This window comes from Haliaeetus leucocephalus, unplaced genomic scaffold (assembly GCF_000737465.1).
Source record: "Haliaeetus leucocephalus isolate CR32 unplaced genomic scaffold, Haliaeetus_leucocephalus-4.0 Scaffold339, whole genome shotgun sequence".
Taxonomy (NCBI): Eukaryota; Metazoa; Chordata; class Aves; order Accipitriformes; family Accipitridae; genus Haliaeetus; species Haliaeetus leucocephalus.
In genome coordinates this window covers 24,060,354-24,075,203 of record NW_010972775.1, presented here as the reverse complement: position 1 = coordinate 24,075,203, position 14,850 = coordinate 24,060,354, and the positions used below count along the sequence as shown (strand labels likewise).

The 14,850-nt window shown below is 51.1% G+C and overlaps 1 protein-coding gene across 1 annotated transcript in view; it reads left to right on the top strand.

The window, feature by feature from the left end:
- PDIA3 (protein disulfide isomerase family A, member 3) overlaps positions 1–8,432 on the top strand; it is an 8,754-nt gene extending 322 nt beyond the window's left edge. The window contains exons 2-13 of the mRNA XM_010572206.1: positions 63–141; positions 1,028–1,145; positions 1,588–1,695; positions 2,609–2,738; positions 3,218–3,334; positions 3,816–3,941; positions 4,500–4,682; positions 5,222–5,330; positions 6,222–6,350; positions 7,072–7,151; positions 7,677–7,734; positions 8,024–8,432. Of these exons, the coding sequence (XP_010570508.1) occupies positions 63–141; positions 1,028–1,145; positions 1,588–1,695; positions 2,609–2,738; positions 3,218–3,334; positions 3,816–3,941; positions 4,500–4,682; positions 5,222–5,330; positions 6,222–6,350; positions 7,072–7,151; positions 7,677–7,734; positions 8,024–8,143 (1,357 nt within the window). The 3' untranslated portion in view covers positions 8,144–8,432. The remainder of the gene's footprint in view (positions 1–62; positions 142–1,027; positions 1,146–1,587; positions 1,696–2,608; positions 2,739–3,217; positions 3,335–3,815; positions 3,942–4,499; positions 4,683–5,221; positions 5,331–6,221; positions 6,351–7,071; positions 7,152–7,676; positions 7,735–8,023) is intronic.
- The last annotated feature ends 6,418 nt before the right edge of the window (positions 8,433–14,850 follow it).

The following is a 14,850-nucleotide window of genomic DNA, read 5'->3' as shown; positions in this document are numbered from 1 at the left end:
GGACCGGGGCGGGCCGCGGCGCTCCTGGCCGGCCTAACCCCCCAACTTCCTCGTCCTTCCAGGTGCGGGCACTGCAAGCGGCTGGCGCCGGAGTACGAGTCGGCAGCGACCCGGCTGAAGGGGATCGTGCCGCTCGTGAAGGTGAGGACTTGCTGCACCAGCTCATCCGAGGGCAGTTCACGGGCGGGCTTCGGTCAAATAAAAGCTTTGCTGTTGCAGTCCACTAACAACGCCTGCTGGTGTGCACGTCGGGCCTTTTCGAGGCTCTTTAGAGCTCTGCCGGGTTTCGTCTCTGTGAAGATTTAGACACCAGGGAATGATCTGGAAGCTGAACCCTGCGCAGGCTGCTGCCACTCAGATGGTGTGCAGAGCATAAAATGGGTGTGTACGAGCGCGTAAAAGAGGGCTCGCCCGAACCGGGAGGAAGAAGCCTTCTTTGAGCTGTGTAATCTAGTCTGAGAATTAGCGTAGTGCTGTACTTGATGGTGGTGTTCCTTGACTTACAAAGTAAGGGTTGTTATCCAAGAGCTTTCTTTTCTACCAGATCACCTGTATGGTTTTCTCAAATCAGGGTCTTCCTCTTCCCTGCTGGGAAGTGGCATGGCCTCCCTGTCAGCCTATTTTCTTCAGGCAGTGTAGGAACTTTAGGACTTAAGAGGTGCTAAGAACAGTTGATTCCTGTTAAGCCTGTCACTGATTACAAGAATCTACCCTTTCTAGTGTAGTCTGGTCAAACTCTCAACTACTTAATCTTTCCAGTATTTCCTCAGATATTCTGCTAGGCTTGTCATTACACCCATGCTGCCTCCTTCCCCAGTCTTGACTCTCCAGCCTTCGGTCTTGTAGATGCTTTGTGGATCCTTACACTTTAGGTGAAAGGAATCTAGCCTTGGCTAAAGACACACAAGAGCTTTCAGACCCTCTGGACTTTATCTCTGTATGTGATAATGTGGGCAACAGCAAAGATGCTTTATTCTGTGCGTACAGGTGGCTAGGTCACTGAGTAGCAATGTTTCTCTTCCTTTAGGTTGACTGTACAGCAAACTCAAACACCTGTAATAAGTATGGAGTCAGTGGATATCCCACCTTAAAGATTTTTCGAGATGGAGAAGAAGCGGGAACCTATGATGGGCCTAGGACAGCAGGTAAGAGTTCATCAGCAAGCATCTGGCTTGCTGAAATGGTGGCAGAAGGCAGACCCATGTGTAATAGACTTGTCTCAGGGACGTTACATTCGTTGAAGGATACAAAGAAGGTTCTCGCCTACACGCACACCCCCACCTTGCCCTTTCAAGAACTCATTGTGCTGGCAGAGCCCTGGATGTTTATTATCCCTTAAAACTCTCTTTTAAAGGTGAAGGTTTCCACATTTATCTTTCACGCTTTGTACCCTTGATGGGCAGTATCTGGAAAACACTAGAAAGTTCCTCTGTGAAGTTGGTGTTAGCACTCCTTCAATTCGCATCATATTTATTGTATGGGAGAGGTGTATGGATTCTGCAGAAACAACTTTTGCTTTGGGAAGCTTGAAGAATGTCTTGTAGAACTTCATATTGATCCCTTTAATCATTTAACTTTTCTTTTAAGATGGGATTGTCAGTCATCTCAAGAAACAGGCGGGACCTGCTTCAGTGGCTCTCAATTCTGTGGCTGATTTTGAGAAATTCGTTAGTGATAAAGATGCTTCTGTAGTGGGTGAGTAGATTGAGTGCAGCACTGAAATGAGTGGATGCTTGGCTCTGAGAGGTTTCTTGGGGAATATACTGTGAAAGGATAAGAAGCTGTATCACAAGCTGTAGCAAGAAAAATTCCAGCTGGACCTGAGCAAAAGTTTTTTATAATGAGAATGATAAAGTACTGGAATGTGTGCCCAGAGGGATTTCGAAACATTCAAACTTTCAAAACTCAGTTGAACAAAGCTCTGAGCAACCTGATCTGACTTTAAAGCTGGTTCTGCTTTGAATAGGAGGTTGGACTTAATGACCTCTGGGGATTCCTTCCAACTTCCCCCCCCCCCCGCCCTTGTGATTATTTGACTGTCAGACCTCCTGGCACTGTAATGTATCTTTTTTTAAAGTTTGTTGCTCTTTTGGCTGGCTGACAACAGGTAGCTTTGGATTGCTAGAAAGTACATTCGGTGCATCTTGTGACACTGGTAGGCTGTCAACGTCATATGATTTGACCAGGGTTTGTAAGTGGCAATAGCAGCTTTCCTTCGTGTGGATCAGGTGCCATCTTACAAGTCTAACTGGATGAGTATTGATCAGCATCCCCAAACTTATTTTTATTAAGTACCATTGGCAGTTGTTGCCACTAGTAGTGTCACATGGTTACAGATGGCTGTCTTAGTGCTCAGAGGACAACTGCCTTTTGACTGAGTGATTAAGCTGGGCAGACTCTTGAGTAACTTTCTGCTGGTGGAAGGGAGGGAATATAGAAAGGCTCCAATAAAAATGGGAGAGAAGCTGTCAAAGATGAAGGCCTGAACATGCATTGGAGGACTTGATTCAGAAGTGATCTTTCAGTGCGTTGTGGAGATAAATGATGAGGGCTGTACACTGACTGCTGCTGAGTCGGTTTGGGGTCACCATCTGTTTTTCTGCTGCAGGCTTCTTTGGAGATGCATCTGGTGATGCTTATTCAGAATTCATGAAAGCCGCCAACAACCTAAGAGATAACTACCGTTTTGCACACACCACTGAGGACCAGTTGGTGCAGAAGTATGAGGAAGATGGAGAGTAAGTTACTTAACACAAAGATTTCTTGTTATTGAGACATCTGGAACAAATCCATGGGATTCCAGTTGTTAACTGGATTCACTTTCTGAACATAGCTTAAGGTCTTGTTTCTTCCCCAAGTGCCAGTGGCATATCTTTTTTAGCTCTTTGGAATTGAGATAGAAAGGTACAAATGGTTGCAGGCTCTGGAGGCTTAGTGTCTGCCTCCAGGTGGGAAGTATCTCAACAGAGGCGTTTTGCCTCCCCATTGCTTGTTATGGTGGGTTTTTTTTGTTTGTCATTGTGGCCTGTCTGAGTAATGGAGGGGGGTCTGACAGGTAGATCTAATACAGTAGTGCCACCAAGAAACTGGACAGTCTTGAAGCTATGAACAGTGAATGTGGGATAGTCACTGGAGACTGGGTTCTTACCTCATCCAGCTGTCATCCTTGGAAACCCAGGGATACTTTAAACTAATTAATTGTACCTGTTCCCTTCAGGGGTATAGTCTTATTCCGTCCTCCACGCCTGACAAACAAGTTTGAGGACAGCTCCATCAAGTACACAGAAGACAGAATCACCAGTGGAAAGATCAAAAAATTCATCCAGGAGAACATGTGAGTGATTCCTCACCAGAGAATGTGATAGACTGGCCCCAGTTGGATTTGGTCCTGTCAGAACTTGTCTTTTCTAGCTGGCATTGCTACTGCTTCCTGCTTAGTGTCCAAAAGAGCTGTCTTGCCCACACTGTGTCCTTTGGGGACCACTTTCTGGAAATCCTGGCATGGCTGTTGGCATTTACTCTCCATATTCTAACAACCAGACCTCTGTTTAAAAACTGAGCTTCCTGAGAAGTATGCCAGCTTTGGCCTTATTTAGGTCAGATATCAGCCACTGACGTTGTGGCTAGAGACGGAGATTTGACTTGGAATAATGTGGTGCCTGAATGAGCAAAGTGTTTCTTCCTTAGGTCTTACTATTACTGGCATTTGACATTTGTGGGTGGGAAACAAGAGTGTGCTGCATCAAGCCCATTTCTGGGAGGTGATGGGTTCTGGGCAGTGAAACTGGAGCTGCTAACCTCTGTCTAATTGATAGCTTTGGCATCTGCCCGCACATGACCGAAGACAACAAAGACTTGATCCAGGGGAAGGACTTGTTGGTGGCATACTATGATGTGGACTATGAGAAGAACGCAAAGGGCTCCAACTACTGGCGCAACAGGTACACAGCGGCGGGGGTTAATCGGCCTCTATCCTTTGTTCCTTGCATTGCTGCTGTTCACGTAGCTCAGTTTCTCCTATTGTTCGTATGTGAATTCTTCTCTCCCAGAAAGCCTCCAGCTGAGTTTCTAATTGGAACTATTGGAGTGGCTGCTGCCTGCAGAGCCTGAAGCATGCAATATGTGTGTCCTTTGAAACCCTACCTGCTTGCTTTTGGATCCCTAGTCCTTAGACTTTAAGCATGAAATTCCTTACTGGTGCTCTGTGGGATTCTATCCTCTGTATTCCCCAGTGCCTGAGACCCTGGTGGTCATGCTGTTGGGTGGAGGATGAAAGCACACAACATTTGCACAGGCCTCATTCACAATAGACACCAGCTTACCCCTGCTTCTCAACACCATTTCTGTAGGACTTGCCTATGCAGAACACATCACGCCATTGAATTCCTTGTCGAGCATGCACTTCAACTTGAAGGGTGTTAGGTCACGTGGAAGAAAATGTTCCAAAGAATCATGCTTTGTGTTTTGTGGTTTTGTTTGCTTTTTTTTTTTCTCCTCAGGGTTATGATGATTGCAAAGAAGTTCTTAGATGCTGGCCACAAACTGTCTTTTGCTGTCGCTAGTCGGAAAACCTTTGGCCATGAGCTTTCAGAGTTTGGTCTAGACAGCAGTGTGGGTGAGGCTCCAGTTGTTGCCATCAGAACTGCTAAAGGAGATAAATACGTCATGCAGGAAGAATTCTCGTAAGTTTTTGAACTTGGCAGAGTTGCCTCTCGCTTGATGCACTTTGGTCTGGGGGTCTGTGACCAGATTATACTTCCTTAGCTTGGAGGAAACAGGAAAGCTGGATGTTCCAGCTGGAAGAAATGACTGGGTCAAAATGGTTCCTACTCATATGTTTTCCTGCTCTCTAGAGAGCTTGCAGGCCCTCCTGTTATACAAAGGTGGAGAATTTAACTCAAGGTATTTAAGTGTCTGGTTAGGAACTAAGATGCGTTAAAGGACAGAGGAAATAGTTGTAACTTTCTTCTTGAAAAAAGAAACTTAAAGGTGCTGGAAGGTCTAAAACTTCAAATGGGATGTGCATCCAGCCTCCTGTCAAAATTCTTAAGAGCATCTTTGCACTTGTTCTGGGGTCTTCTAAGCCAGCCCCAGACTGATGCTCTCAAAGATGTAGGTGGCATCTGTTCTGTGGGTGGAAGGAGCTTAAATCAGCCTTGAAAGTTTTCCCCTCTCATCCTGTACGTGTGATGATGGCTGTAAAACCTCACTTCACTTTCAGCCGTGATGGAAAGGCTCTGGAGAGATTCCTGCAAGATTACTTCGATGGAAACTTGAAAAAGTATCTGAAATCGGAGCCTGTCCCTGAAAGCAATGATGGCCCTGTGAAGGTGAGTGCTGCATCAAGTGTAGCAGCAGCTCCTACCAGTGGACATAGAAACACTGTTCAGCAGCAGCTTCTAGTCATATGCCAGTATCCCATGCTGCAAGTGCTGCATTGTGGCATCTTGAGAAGCTTCTGCTGTGTTAGATGGAAGAAGAATTCACTTGCTTGTTGTATTGCAGTTTTCTGAGCCAAGGAAGAAATGCAGCTTGCAGTTTTGATTCCATTTTCTTCTCTCAGCATTGTAACTGCTGCTTGAGCACACTAGTGATGTGCTCTGCAAGTGCAGGATCATCCAGATTTACAGGGATTATGCAAAGGCCTGCTGTCTTGGCTTGTGCTCCCTCATGGCATGGCCTTCAAGTCGGTCGTGACTGCACTATTTTTAAGGAGTTACATGTTCATCTCATTGCTGGGGGGGGGGTAGGGGGTAGGGTGGTATGACTCCTACCTTTCATCCCTCCCAGTAAATTCTGCCCTGAATGAAAGCATGCCATGGCCTGGCTTTTTATGGCGAGGGCCTTATAAGGGAGTAGAAGGCAGTGCTTGTTTTTGTGTGGATGGGGATGGCCTCAGCCAGTCTTTCTGGACTGATGCCTCAGCCTGGAACTTGCTGGGATTAAAAAGAAATTATTTTTACCTCCTCCTGTGAGGATACCAGATGCAAACCTCACTTGCAGGTAGTGCTCTTACCTTATGATAGGTTTTTACCTGCAAGCTGAGGATGTTACAGCTTGGTGAAGAGTTGTGTGGTTTTTGCTGCTTGCTGTGTAGGCACAATGTGACTCTTTACTGGTGGGGGGGGGCAGGCTTTCTTGGGCAGAGTGTATGGAGCATATCATGTTATAGCCTCACTCTTGACTTAAAAAAAATAACTTCTATGATCAAACGTTATCAGGTGGTGGTTGCTGAGAACTTTGATGAAATTGTTAATGCAGAAGACAAAGATGTCCTGATAGAGTTTTACGCACCCTGGTGCGGCCATTGCAAGAATCTGGAGCCCAAATACAAAGAATTGGGGGAGAAGGTAGGTCTGGGACTCTGTTGCAAATGCAAACTAGAATGTTGCAGCACTAAACAATCCTGCAGGTTCTGTCTGTCTAGCCTTTATGATAACGGGCATAATTGTGTTTTCCTGAGGACTAGTGAGTTTTGACATCTCCTGTGATTGCAGAAGTACATCAGCAGGATTCAGACCATGGTAGCAACCACACGAGTAGGTTTAGCCTGTGCCCTTTGCTGTGGCACATAAATATTCCCTGATTCAGTGACTGGCTGAACTGCCAAAGCTCCTTTTTGGGTCTTTTCCCTCTGCGTGATTATAGTTTCCCATCCGGTGAAGGTTAACACTGCCCTGCACGCTTTCACAAGTGGAGAAAATAAATCTGTTCTCCCAGATCTGACCAGCCTTTTGCTATTTGGCCATCAGGCACCCCTCCTTCCTGAGCACTGTGTCTCCTCACAGATGGAAGGTAAGCAGTTGCTCTGGGGTAAGCATTCTCTAGAAGTTACACCAGACCAATTCAGCAGGTACCACTGGGAGATGCATGCTGCATACAGCTGGCCGAGGAGAGACTTTGTTCCCTGTGCCCCTGCTGAGGCAGAAGTAAACTGCTCAGAAGAAATTTGCTCACTTTTTAGCATACTGTATACACTATCATCTGATACCACTATCTTAGATGTTGATTGGTGAGGTCCTCGTGTTAACTGTTACAGATTGGTTACTAATAAGCTTTTTCTACCAACAGCTCAGTAAAGACCCCAATATTATCATTGCCAAAATGGATGCTACAGCCAATGATGTGCCTTCTCCATATGAAGTCAGAGGGTAGGTCTTACTGTTGTTACACCACCGTGTCAGTGGATGAGTTGAGGCTTCTGTCTCTGACCAGCAGCCACAACAGAAGAGCTGAAAGTCTCTGGGGAAGGATGGGTGGGGGCGATTAGCACGTGATTGCTATGCATTTGCTTAGTGTGAAGAAATCTAGAGTGAAAACAAAGGACATTTCATCTGCTTTGCTTCTCTGGGATTCTGGTGTCCTGGCTATGCCTGGAGGCCTGTCTTGCTGCTTTTTGAATCTGCCGTGATTCTGTTCTTGGCAGTGTAAAAACAATGCTGGGCTTGCTTTTCTGAAAACAGTTTAGCTAGCAAACTTGGATGTAGTTGAGTTCAGCCAACTCTGCGGACATGGCCAGGCTTTTGGAGGCCGCGCTTGCTGGCTTAAGAGCTGCTGAAACTTACTGTGTTAAACTAGGGGAATGTAGGGTGCAAGTCCCTTTGGTGAGGCTGGCTTGCTGGTCTGAAAGAAAACAGAGCATGTTGGGAGCTCAGATGTCTCTTCTCTCTCCCCAGCTTCCCCACCATCTATTTTGCTCCAGCTGGCAAGAAGCAGAGTCCAAAGAAGTATGAGGTGGGTCTTTTGCTGCTCTTGCTGCTTTGTATAGAATTGAAGTAGCATCCTGGTGTCCAAATAATGCTGAGCCTCTCTGGAGTTGCAGGTGGTACTGTCCCATTAGTTACCCTGGGAACACAGCCAGTGGTACCTGCTGGGAATGTTCTGCTGCATGCTGCAGGCCCATGGGCAGAGCTCTGCATGCAGTCACCTTGGCCTCTTGCCTGGCACCTGAAAACCCCCCCCTAGTGAAGGGGAAGCCCACGGGGAGTACAGGCACTGCCTTACTGTCTTGTGCTTTCTGCAGGGCGGCAGAGAAGTGAGTGACTTCATTAGCTACTTGAAGCGGGAGGCAACCAACACTCCTGTGCTGCAGGAGGAAGATAAAACCAAGAAATCCAAGAAGAAGGTGAAGGAGGATTTGTAAAGTACCCACTCGCTATCTGGTCAGGATGAGCTCCGTGTGAATTGGGGAAGCACTGGGCAGACTGGGGCCAGTTCTGGGTTGTGGAGAGCCAGTGACCATGTGGGCCAAGGGGACCCAGCTGCTGTATCTAGTTCTGTTTAATTTCCTGCCGTCTCTTAGCTGCACTGTTGTGGGGCTCCCCAGACTGGTTTGTTTTGTGGTTTGGGAGGGGGTGGGGGGTAGGGTTATTTTCTAATTTTTTTTGTACATTTGGAGAAGTGAAACAATAAAATGACCCCCTTAAGACCAAGTGTCTCTGTCCTATGAAGACCTGTCAAACCTAACACCAGGATCCTGCTCTTCATAGGCAGCAACCTCCTACTGTGAGTCTAGTTTCCTTCAGTGAGCCTTTAGAAGTCTGTTTGTAAATATTAAGTTCAGCCTTTAGCCTGTTCTTCGTCAGGTAGAGTGAGTCCTTCCAGACCATAGTAGCAGCAGCTGTCCCAATGTGCTGTGCTTCAGGTGCTACTTTTATGCAGATTGTGGGCTTAGGGACTCTGGTCACAAATGCTTTTGCTGTCTGCATGCTGCCTCAGCAAGTTTAGAGGTATGTGGTACTTAAATCTGACTGTTGGATCTAGGCAAGTGCAGGCATACAGAGCACTCTGGCATAGGATTTGCTCAGCAGCATAGAAGCAGCAGGAATAAATGAGCTTTTAAGCTGGTGGAAAAAGTAGTCAAGTGTAGGGGAGGGGTGCTACTAACTACATACTCAACCCAAACGCAGGTAGGGCCAGTGCTGAGGGTGTTTCTCACAGCCAGTAGACTTGTCCGTGGCTTGTGTGTGGTTAGGACAGTTAAGACCAGTTAATTGTAAGATCATTACTTCTCTTGGTAGAAAGCAGGCTGGTAGCTGTGGCTTTCTCTTCAGGAGAGAGAGGAATAGGATCCCATGCTGCAGTCAGATGGTGTGGGCTGTGACCAACCATCTTGGGGTACGGGCAGCCCTAACTTCCTTTGGCCCAGAATGTGCTGACTGGGAAGGGCAAGAGCGAGATGGTGGGTGAACAGACATGGGCTGTTGCCCCAGTTATCTGAATTTTTTGGGCTGCATGTGCATTGAAGTGATGATCAGCAGACTCGTAAGGCACTGCTGTGTTGCAGCAGTTACCATGGTAAGAGCCAGTGCTTGCTTTCTCTGTGGATTCCTCCCCCACAACTCCAAAGGCTGTGTACCAATTATTTATTGCTGCTGGAATTCTCCAGGTACAGTATATCATACAATGCTTAGCACATGGTTCTATGTCTACAGCAGCTATGCAGTACAAGAATTTCTTTCCCAGCTACATTAGTATCTTAAACTGCATCTACGTTCTGCACTGTGCTGCTGGCTAGCAGGTGCTCTGTGTCCCAGAACAGACATCAAGACACCTTGCAGGGGGAAGCATACGTGTGACATTGGGTGGTCCTTGTGCCTCAGGCTGGCAGGACCCCTGCAGCTGGCTGCAGACTTGAGATGGTAGCGCAAGGAACAGGGGAATACAACAGGCTCTACTTCTGACTGCTGACGAGTACCTTCTGTAAAACCAAACTGGAGCACTGTGTCCTTAATGAGTACTGCCCTGTGTCAAGAAAGGCAGAGCCCAGGGGAAGCTTTTCTGATCCTCGCTTTGCTCCCTAGTCTGTGACTTCAGAACTGGTGGCAGATGGGCCCTAAGCACAAGTAAAGTTCTTCAGCATGTTTGGCCCAGAGCCCTCTCTTGGTAAGTGCTGGTGCTAGTGCCCGAACCAGTGGGGGTGAAGTAAGCACAGGCTTGGTGAAGCTTTCTGGCAAGAGGGACAAAGGATGTGAGCAAGGGCATTGTGCTGGGGTGTGCTGGTGACTGTCCAGGTACCCCTTACTGTGTGCTGTAATTAAAATTAAGCTAATGAGGCTTCAGTTGAGGAGAAGCAGACATCTGAGGAAGGATTCATAGGTTAACTCATCAAACATGATTGACACAGGCCTTGCTTTCAGCAGGAGACCTGCATGGAAAGCTGGCCCAACCCTGCCAGGGGGCAGCCACCCCCCAAAGGTTTAAGTAATGCATCCATGAGGGTTGGCTCAGGCCTTAGCAGAGGGTTGCTGAGTGCCTGGCTCTGCCTTTCCTCTGCAGCTGAGGCCTCCTGCTCTCCTGCAGGGAGCAGAAAACCAGCTGGCTGCAGGCAGCTGGAGCAGCCCAGCAGCTGGCCTGTGCACTAGCCACACATGGGCTGTGGGGCACTGGGGTACGCACTGATGGCAGCAGGGCACTCCTGAACCCTGTCCTTAATCTCATGCACCCTCAGGGATTTGTTTCTTCCACTGCTTCAGGGACAGGTCCTGATAAGCAAGGAAAAGAATTGCAGCAACGGTTTGCCTAGGAGCTCCAGCTTCCTTCAAACTGTAGAATCAGGCTTTTGATATGAGACAGCTTCTGGTGGAGGTATTCACAGCGCTGCTTCTCCTGCTGGTAGCTAGGATAAGTCTAGGGGGTGGGGGGGAAATGTATATGGATCAGCTATGGGAGGGAACCTAGTCCCTGCCCTGCATCCAGCCTCACCTTCTTGGAAGTGGCTGGACTCATGCACAATTGTAGCTTCAAGTGCCTGACACCCAGAAGCAGTTGGGTAAGCAGAACTGGAACATGGCTGTGTTGTGCCATCATGCCCCAGGTGCCCCTCTTGCCTTGCATTCCTCCGTTCCTTGTTTCAACACCTTCATTTTGGCTCCCAGTTGAATAAATTTCCAGCTCACGTTACCAATGCGAGTGTGCAGATTGTGGTACTCTGTGTAGTCTGCACTAAAAGCTGCCTCATAAGCTCTGCACTGCTCCACTGAGGAGATGGTACAGTGTTTCTTGCTGTGACCAGGAGAAGCTTGTTCTCCCTGGGCCTGCAAGACCTCTGCAGCAGAGCAGAGCCCTTGCTCTTGGCAGGGCAGGGGGCTGGCGGTGCTGTTGTCTTGCCAAGGCCCTTTGGTGTGAGGGACAGCAAGTAGGCAGGGCTGCGACCTGGCTGTGCCTGGGGCCAGGCTTGCAGCCCTTTTGCTGCTGTTGTCAGAGGTGAGGCAGGTAGCTTGTCTCAGCCTGCCTGATGCTGTGGGGCTGGGCCAAATTACACTAAGCAATGGGGAGCCCCACAGCAGTGAGGGCCAAGCTCTCTTACCGCAAGTAATCTGGGATCTCTGCTAAGGAGGAGCTGCTAGCCTGGGACCTGGCAAGGAGCAGAAGATCATGAGGGTTATCAAGCCCGCTGGAGCACCTCTGCTTCACCTCGGCCAGGACTTGTCCTGCCCCTGGGCTTACTGGAAGGCCCCTTCTCCAAAGCCAAGCTTGCAGTCACATGGCTCTGGTGGACATAGAGCCCCTGGCCCACGGGGGAGATCTGAGGGGCCTTTCAGGGACCCCTGAGGGATGCTGGCGTGCAAGGTGCCGGGGGTGCCCTGCTCAGCCACGCAGCTGCAGCAGAGATGTGTTGCAAAATTCCATGTGGGGACGGATGACAGGACACCAATATGATGATCAAAGTTGCCAGTTTATTGAGCATAGCTGATCATTCTTATACAATTCTCAAAGTTCCTTAAAAGCTTTGATTGGTTGCTGCATGCAAGCATATAGTGTCCACGCACACAAGCATAAAATATGATTGGTTATATCGACACTGTACACACGTATAAACATAAGATATAATTGGTTATACTAACTCTGTACACATGCATAAACATAGGACATAATTGGTTATATCAACTAAAACATGCAAAACTTGTCTCAATCTAATTGGTCAAGATAAACTGCCAAATTGAGGTTCTTTGTGCCAAGTTCCCTTTATCATGGAATGTGCACCTGTGTTCTTCTAATTGGCATCTTTTTTTGTCTTCATGTTTATTCTGTTCAAGGCCTTCTAAAGGCATCTGGAATGCTCTTGTGACTGTTAGCTAAATATGTGTCCACAGAGATGGCTTCAGGTCATGAGGCTGGGTGGTTCACCCAGGCTTGCACTGTCCCCATATTTGCCCTGGCCTCCTAGCCAAAGCCTCTCTGCTTGCCAGGAGTCCTGGTTTGGGCCACCCACCTCCTCCCAGGGCTCCCTCGGGTCTGGTCCAGCTTCTGCATGAGCTGGCAGGCCCATGCACCCTGGGGCTGTCCCTGGCTGCTTGCCCCAGGCACCCCTCACCTCTGGGGGCAGAGGGGTGCTGCTCTGGGCTTGGGGCACTCTCCTCCCAGTCATCGCCTGCCTCCTCCTCGCTCTTGGGGCTCTCCAGCTCCCCAGCATCGCTGCTGGGGGGCAGAGGCCCAGCTTGCTGCTGGCCCTGTGCTGCTGGGTGGCCTGCGCTGAGCATCTGTGGGCAGCTCCAGTGTCACTCTTGTGAGCCAGGGCCCAAGACCTCTCGCTGGCTCTTAGATCTGAGAAATCCAGCAGTGCCAGGCGTTTCTGAAGGACAAACTTGCTCTGCCTGTCCTGGGCCCCTGTGCTGGGACCTGGCGCTGGAGGGTCCCCTGCCAGCTTCAGCCCACACAGCCCAGGGCTGGTGCATCCCTCACTTCATGTCAGTGCTTGCGCGTGTCCTGTCCTTTGGGCTGTACGGGGTGGGGGTGGGTGTCACGGCAGGGCCAGCCCCCCCACTGCTGCACCATGCCTCGGGTTGGGCAGGACACAAGGCAGGGGCAGAGTCCAGAGCTCAGAGCATTTGGGCTGGGGGGGCAAGGGGGGCTTTGCTGGAAAGGAGGCGCAGAGAGGAAGAAGCCCAATGCCTTCGGGAAGCAGCTACACTGAACTGGGGTCTCCCCACCCACACCCCTTTGGGGGCTTTCTGCTGCTGGAGCTCATGAGCACCTACCACCCCCAGAAGGTTTCTGCTGGTGGCCTGAGGGGAGCCGTGCTCTGGAGGCTGCTGCAGAGGCACCAGGAAGGATGGGGCCGAGGGTCTGCGATCCTGGCTCCTGGGGCATGACAGACAGTAGAGACCAGAGACCAAGACTGGGTAAAGTGTCTCCAAATGCCAAGTGGCTGGGCAGCAGAGGGCTGGGTCCAGTCTTGCCCAAAGGGTGCTGAGTACCTGGGAGTAAATGCATTGTGCCCGTGGCCAGACCCCAGCAGCAACCAAGCACCCCAGGCCCTGCTGCTCTCACTGCTGCTTGCCCCAGGGCCCCCGCTCTACCTGCTGCTGCTCCTGCACCATGTTCCCTGGCCAGCTCTCCAGCACAAGGGTCCCCTTCAGGGGGTAGCAGCAGGCAGCCGGCTCCAGCTCGGCAACCTGGGGGGGGCACAGCCAGGTGGGCATGTTGCAGTGTTCTCACACTCGAGCAGGCACCGCAGCTGGCACCCTCACCTCCTCCAGTGCTGCCAGCAGCCGTGCCCCACTGCACCTGCCCGCCAGCATCCCCTCCAGCCGCTGCAGGAGCTCATGCTTGCGACAGGGCTGCAGGGCCCAGGGCTGAACCAGGCTTTGAAGAGATGCCCTGGGGCTGGCTGTTGCAGGTCTGTGGTTTCTGCTCTCTGGGACACAGCAGAGCACTTCCCTGGCAGGCCCATCACGCTGGCCTTGGGAGCCGTGACACCTTTGCCTGCAGACACATTGGGACAGAATGGGGTCAGCCCCTCAGGAGAATCACACCAGGTTCTGCTTTCCTCCCCCATCAGTCCTGGCACACAGCCCCCTGAGCCTCTGCACCCCCAGCCTGCCATGGCTGCCCCACCACCACTGACAGGACAGGGACACTACAGCTCTCCTGGTGCTGCTACTGCCTCCTGCTCACTGGTGCAGCCTGAGACCCCCAGACATGCGGAGCTGCTGCCCTGGCCATGGTGAGCAGTGGCCGCCGCGTTGCAGGGCCAGCTGGTCCCGGAGGAGGCAGCACTGTCATCCCAGGGGGAGAGCAGGGCCCCCGCAGCCAGCAAACCCCAGCCTGGCAGGGAGTGGAGGCTCAGCACCCACTGTCATTCAGGCCAGGGCCACCCACGGCACCGCACTAACTGGAGCCAAGCATGGCTGGATCGGGCTCAACAACTGCTCTGCTGCAGGATTCCTTTGCCAGGGACACAGGCTCCCGCAGCAGTGGGGAGCAGCTCCCCCAGGCACAGACTATGATTTTCTCCTGGATGCTGCCCAGGCTGTCCAGCTGGCCCTGACCTAGCCTGGGAAAAGACAACACCTCCTGCCAGCTGAGCCCAGCCTGCCCCCCTGGCCCAATGCAATGACCAGAGAAGGCCCTGCAAGGTGGGCACACCGAACAAGCAAGGAAGGAGGGAATCCATACCCAGACTGTCTCCAAAGACCCTGTCTCCGGGGCTGCTGCTGCCCCGGCAACTCTGGATGCCCTTACAGGGACCGGGAGCTCAGGATGCTGTGAGCTCGGGGAGGGTGTCGGGAACTTCTAGACCCCAAAAGCACCAGGCTGCTTGGCCAGGGCCATCGGGGACCGCGAGGAGAAGAGCAGGAGCGAACCCGACTGGTGGGAGCGCACCCCTGGGCAGCGCTCCCACCCATCTGTGCCCGCGGCTCCGCCAGCGGGAGCAGGGCTGGGGCTGACCCCGAGGCGGTGCTGCTGGCGCAGCTCCGAGTGCTGAGGGACCGGAGGGCCGGCGACCGGGACCGCGGGGGCCCGGCAGGCTCACCGGGGCACGGCCAGCTGCGCGCACTCGAAGCTGGCCCCTCATTCGTCCCGGCTGCAGCAGGAGAGGGAGAAGGAGAAGAGCCGCGGGGGGGG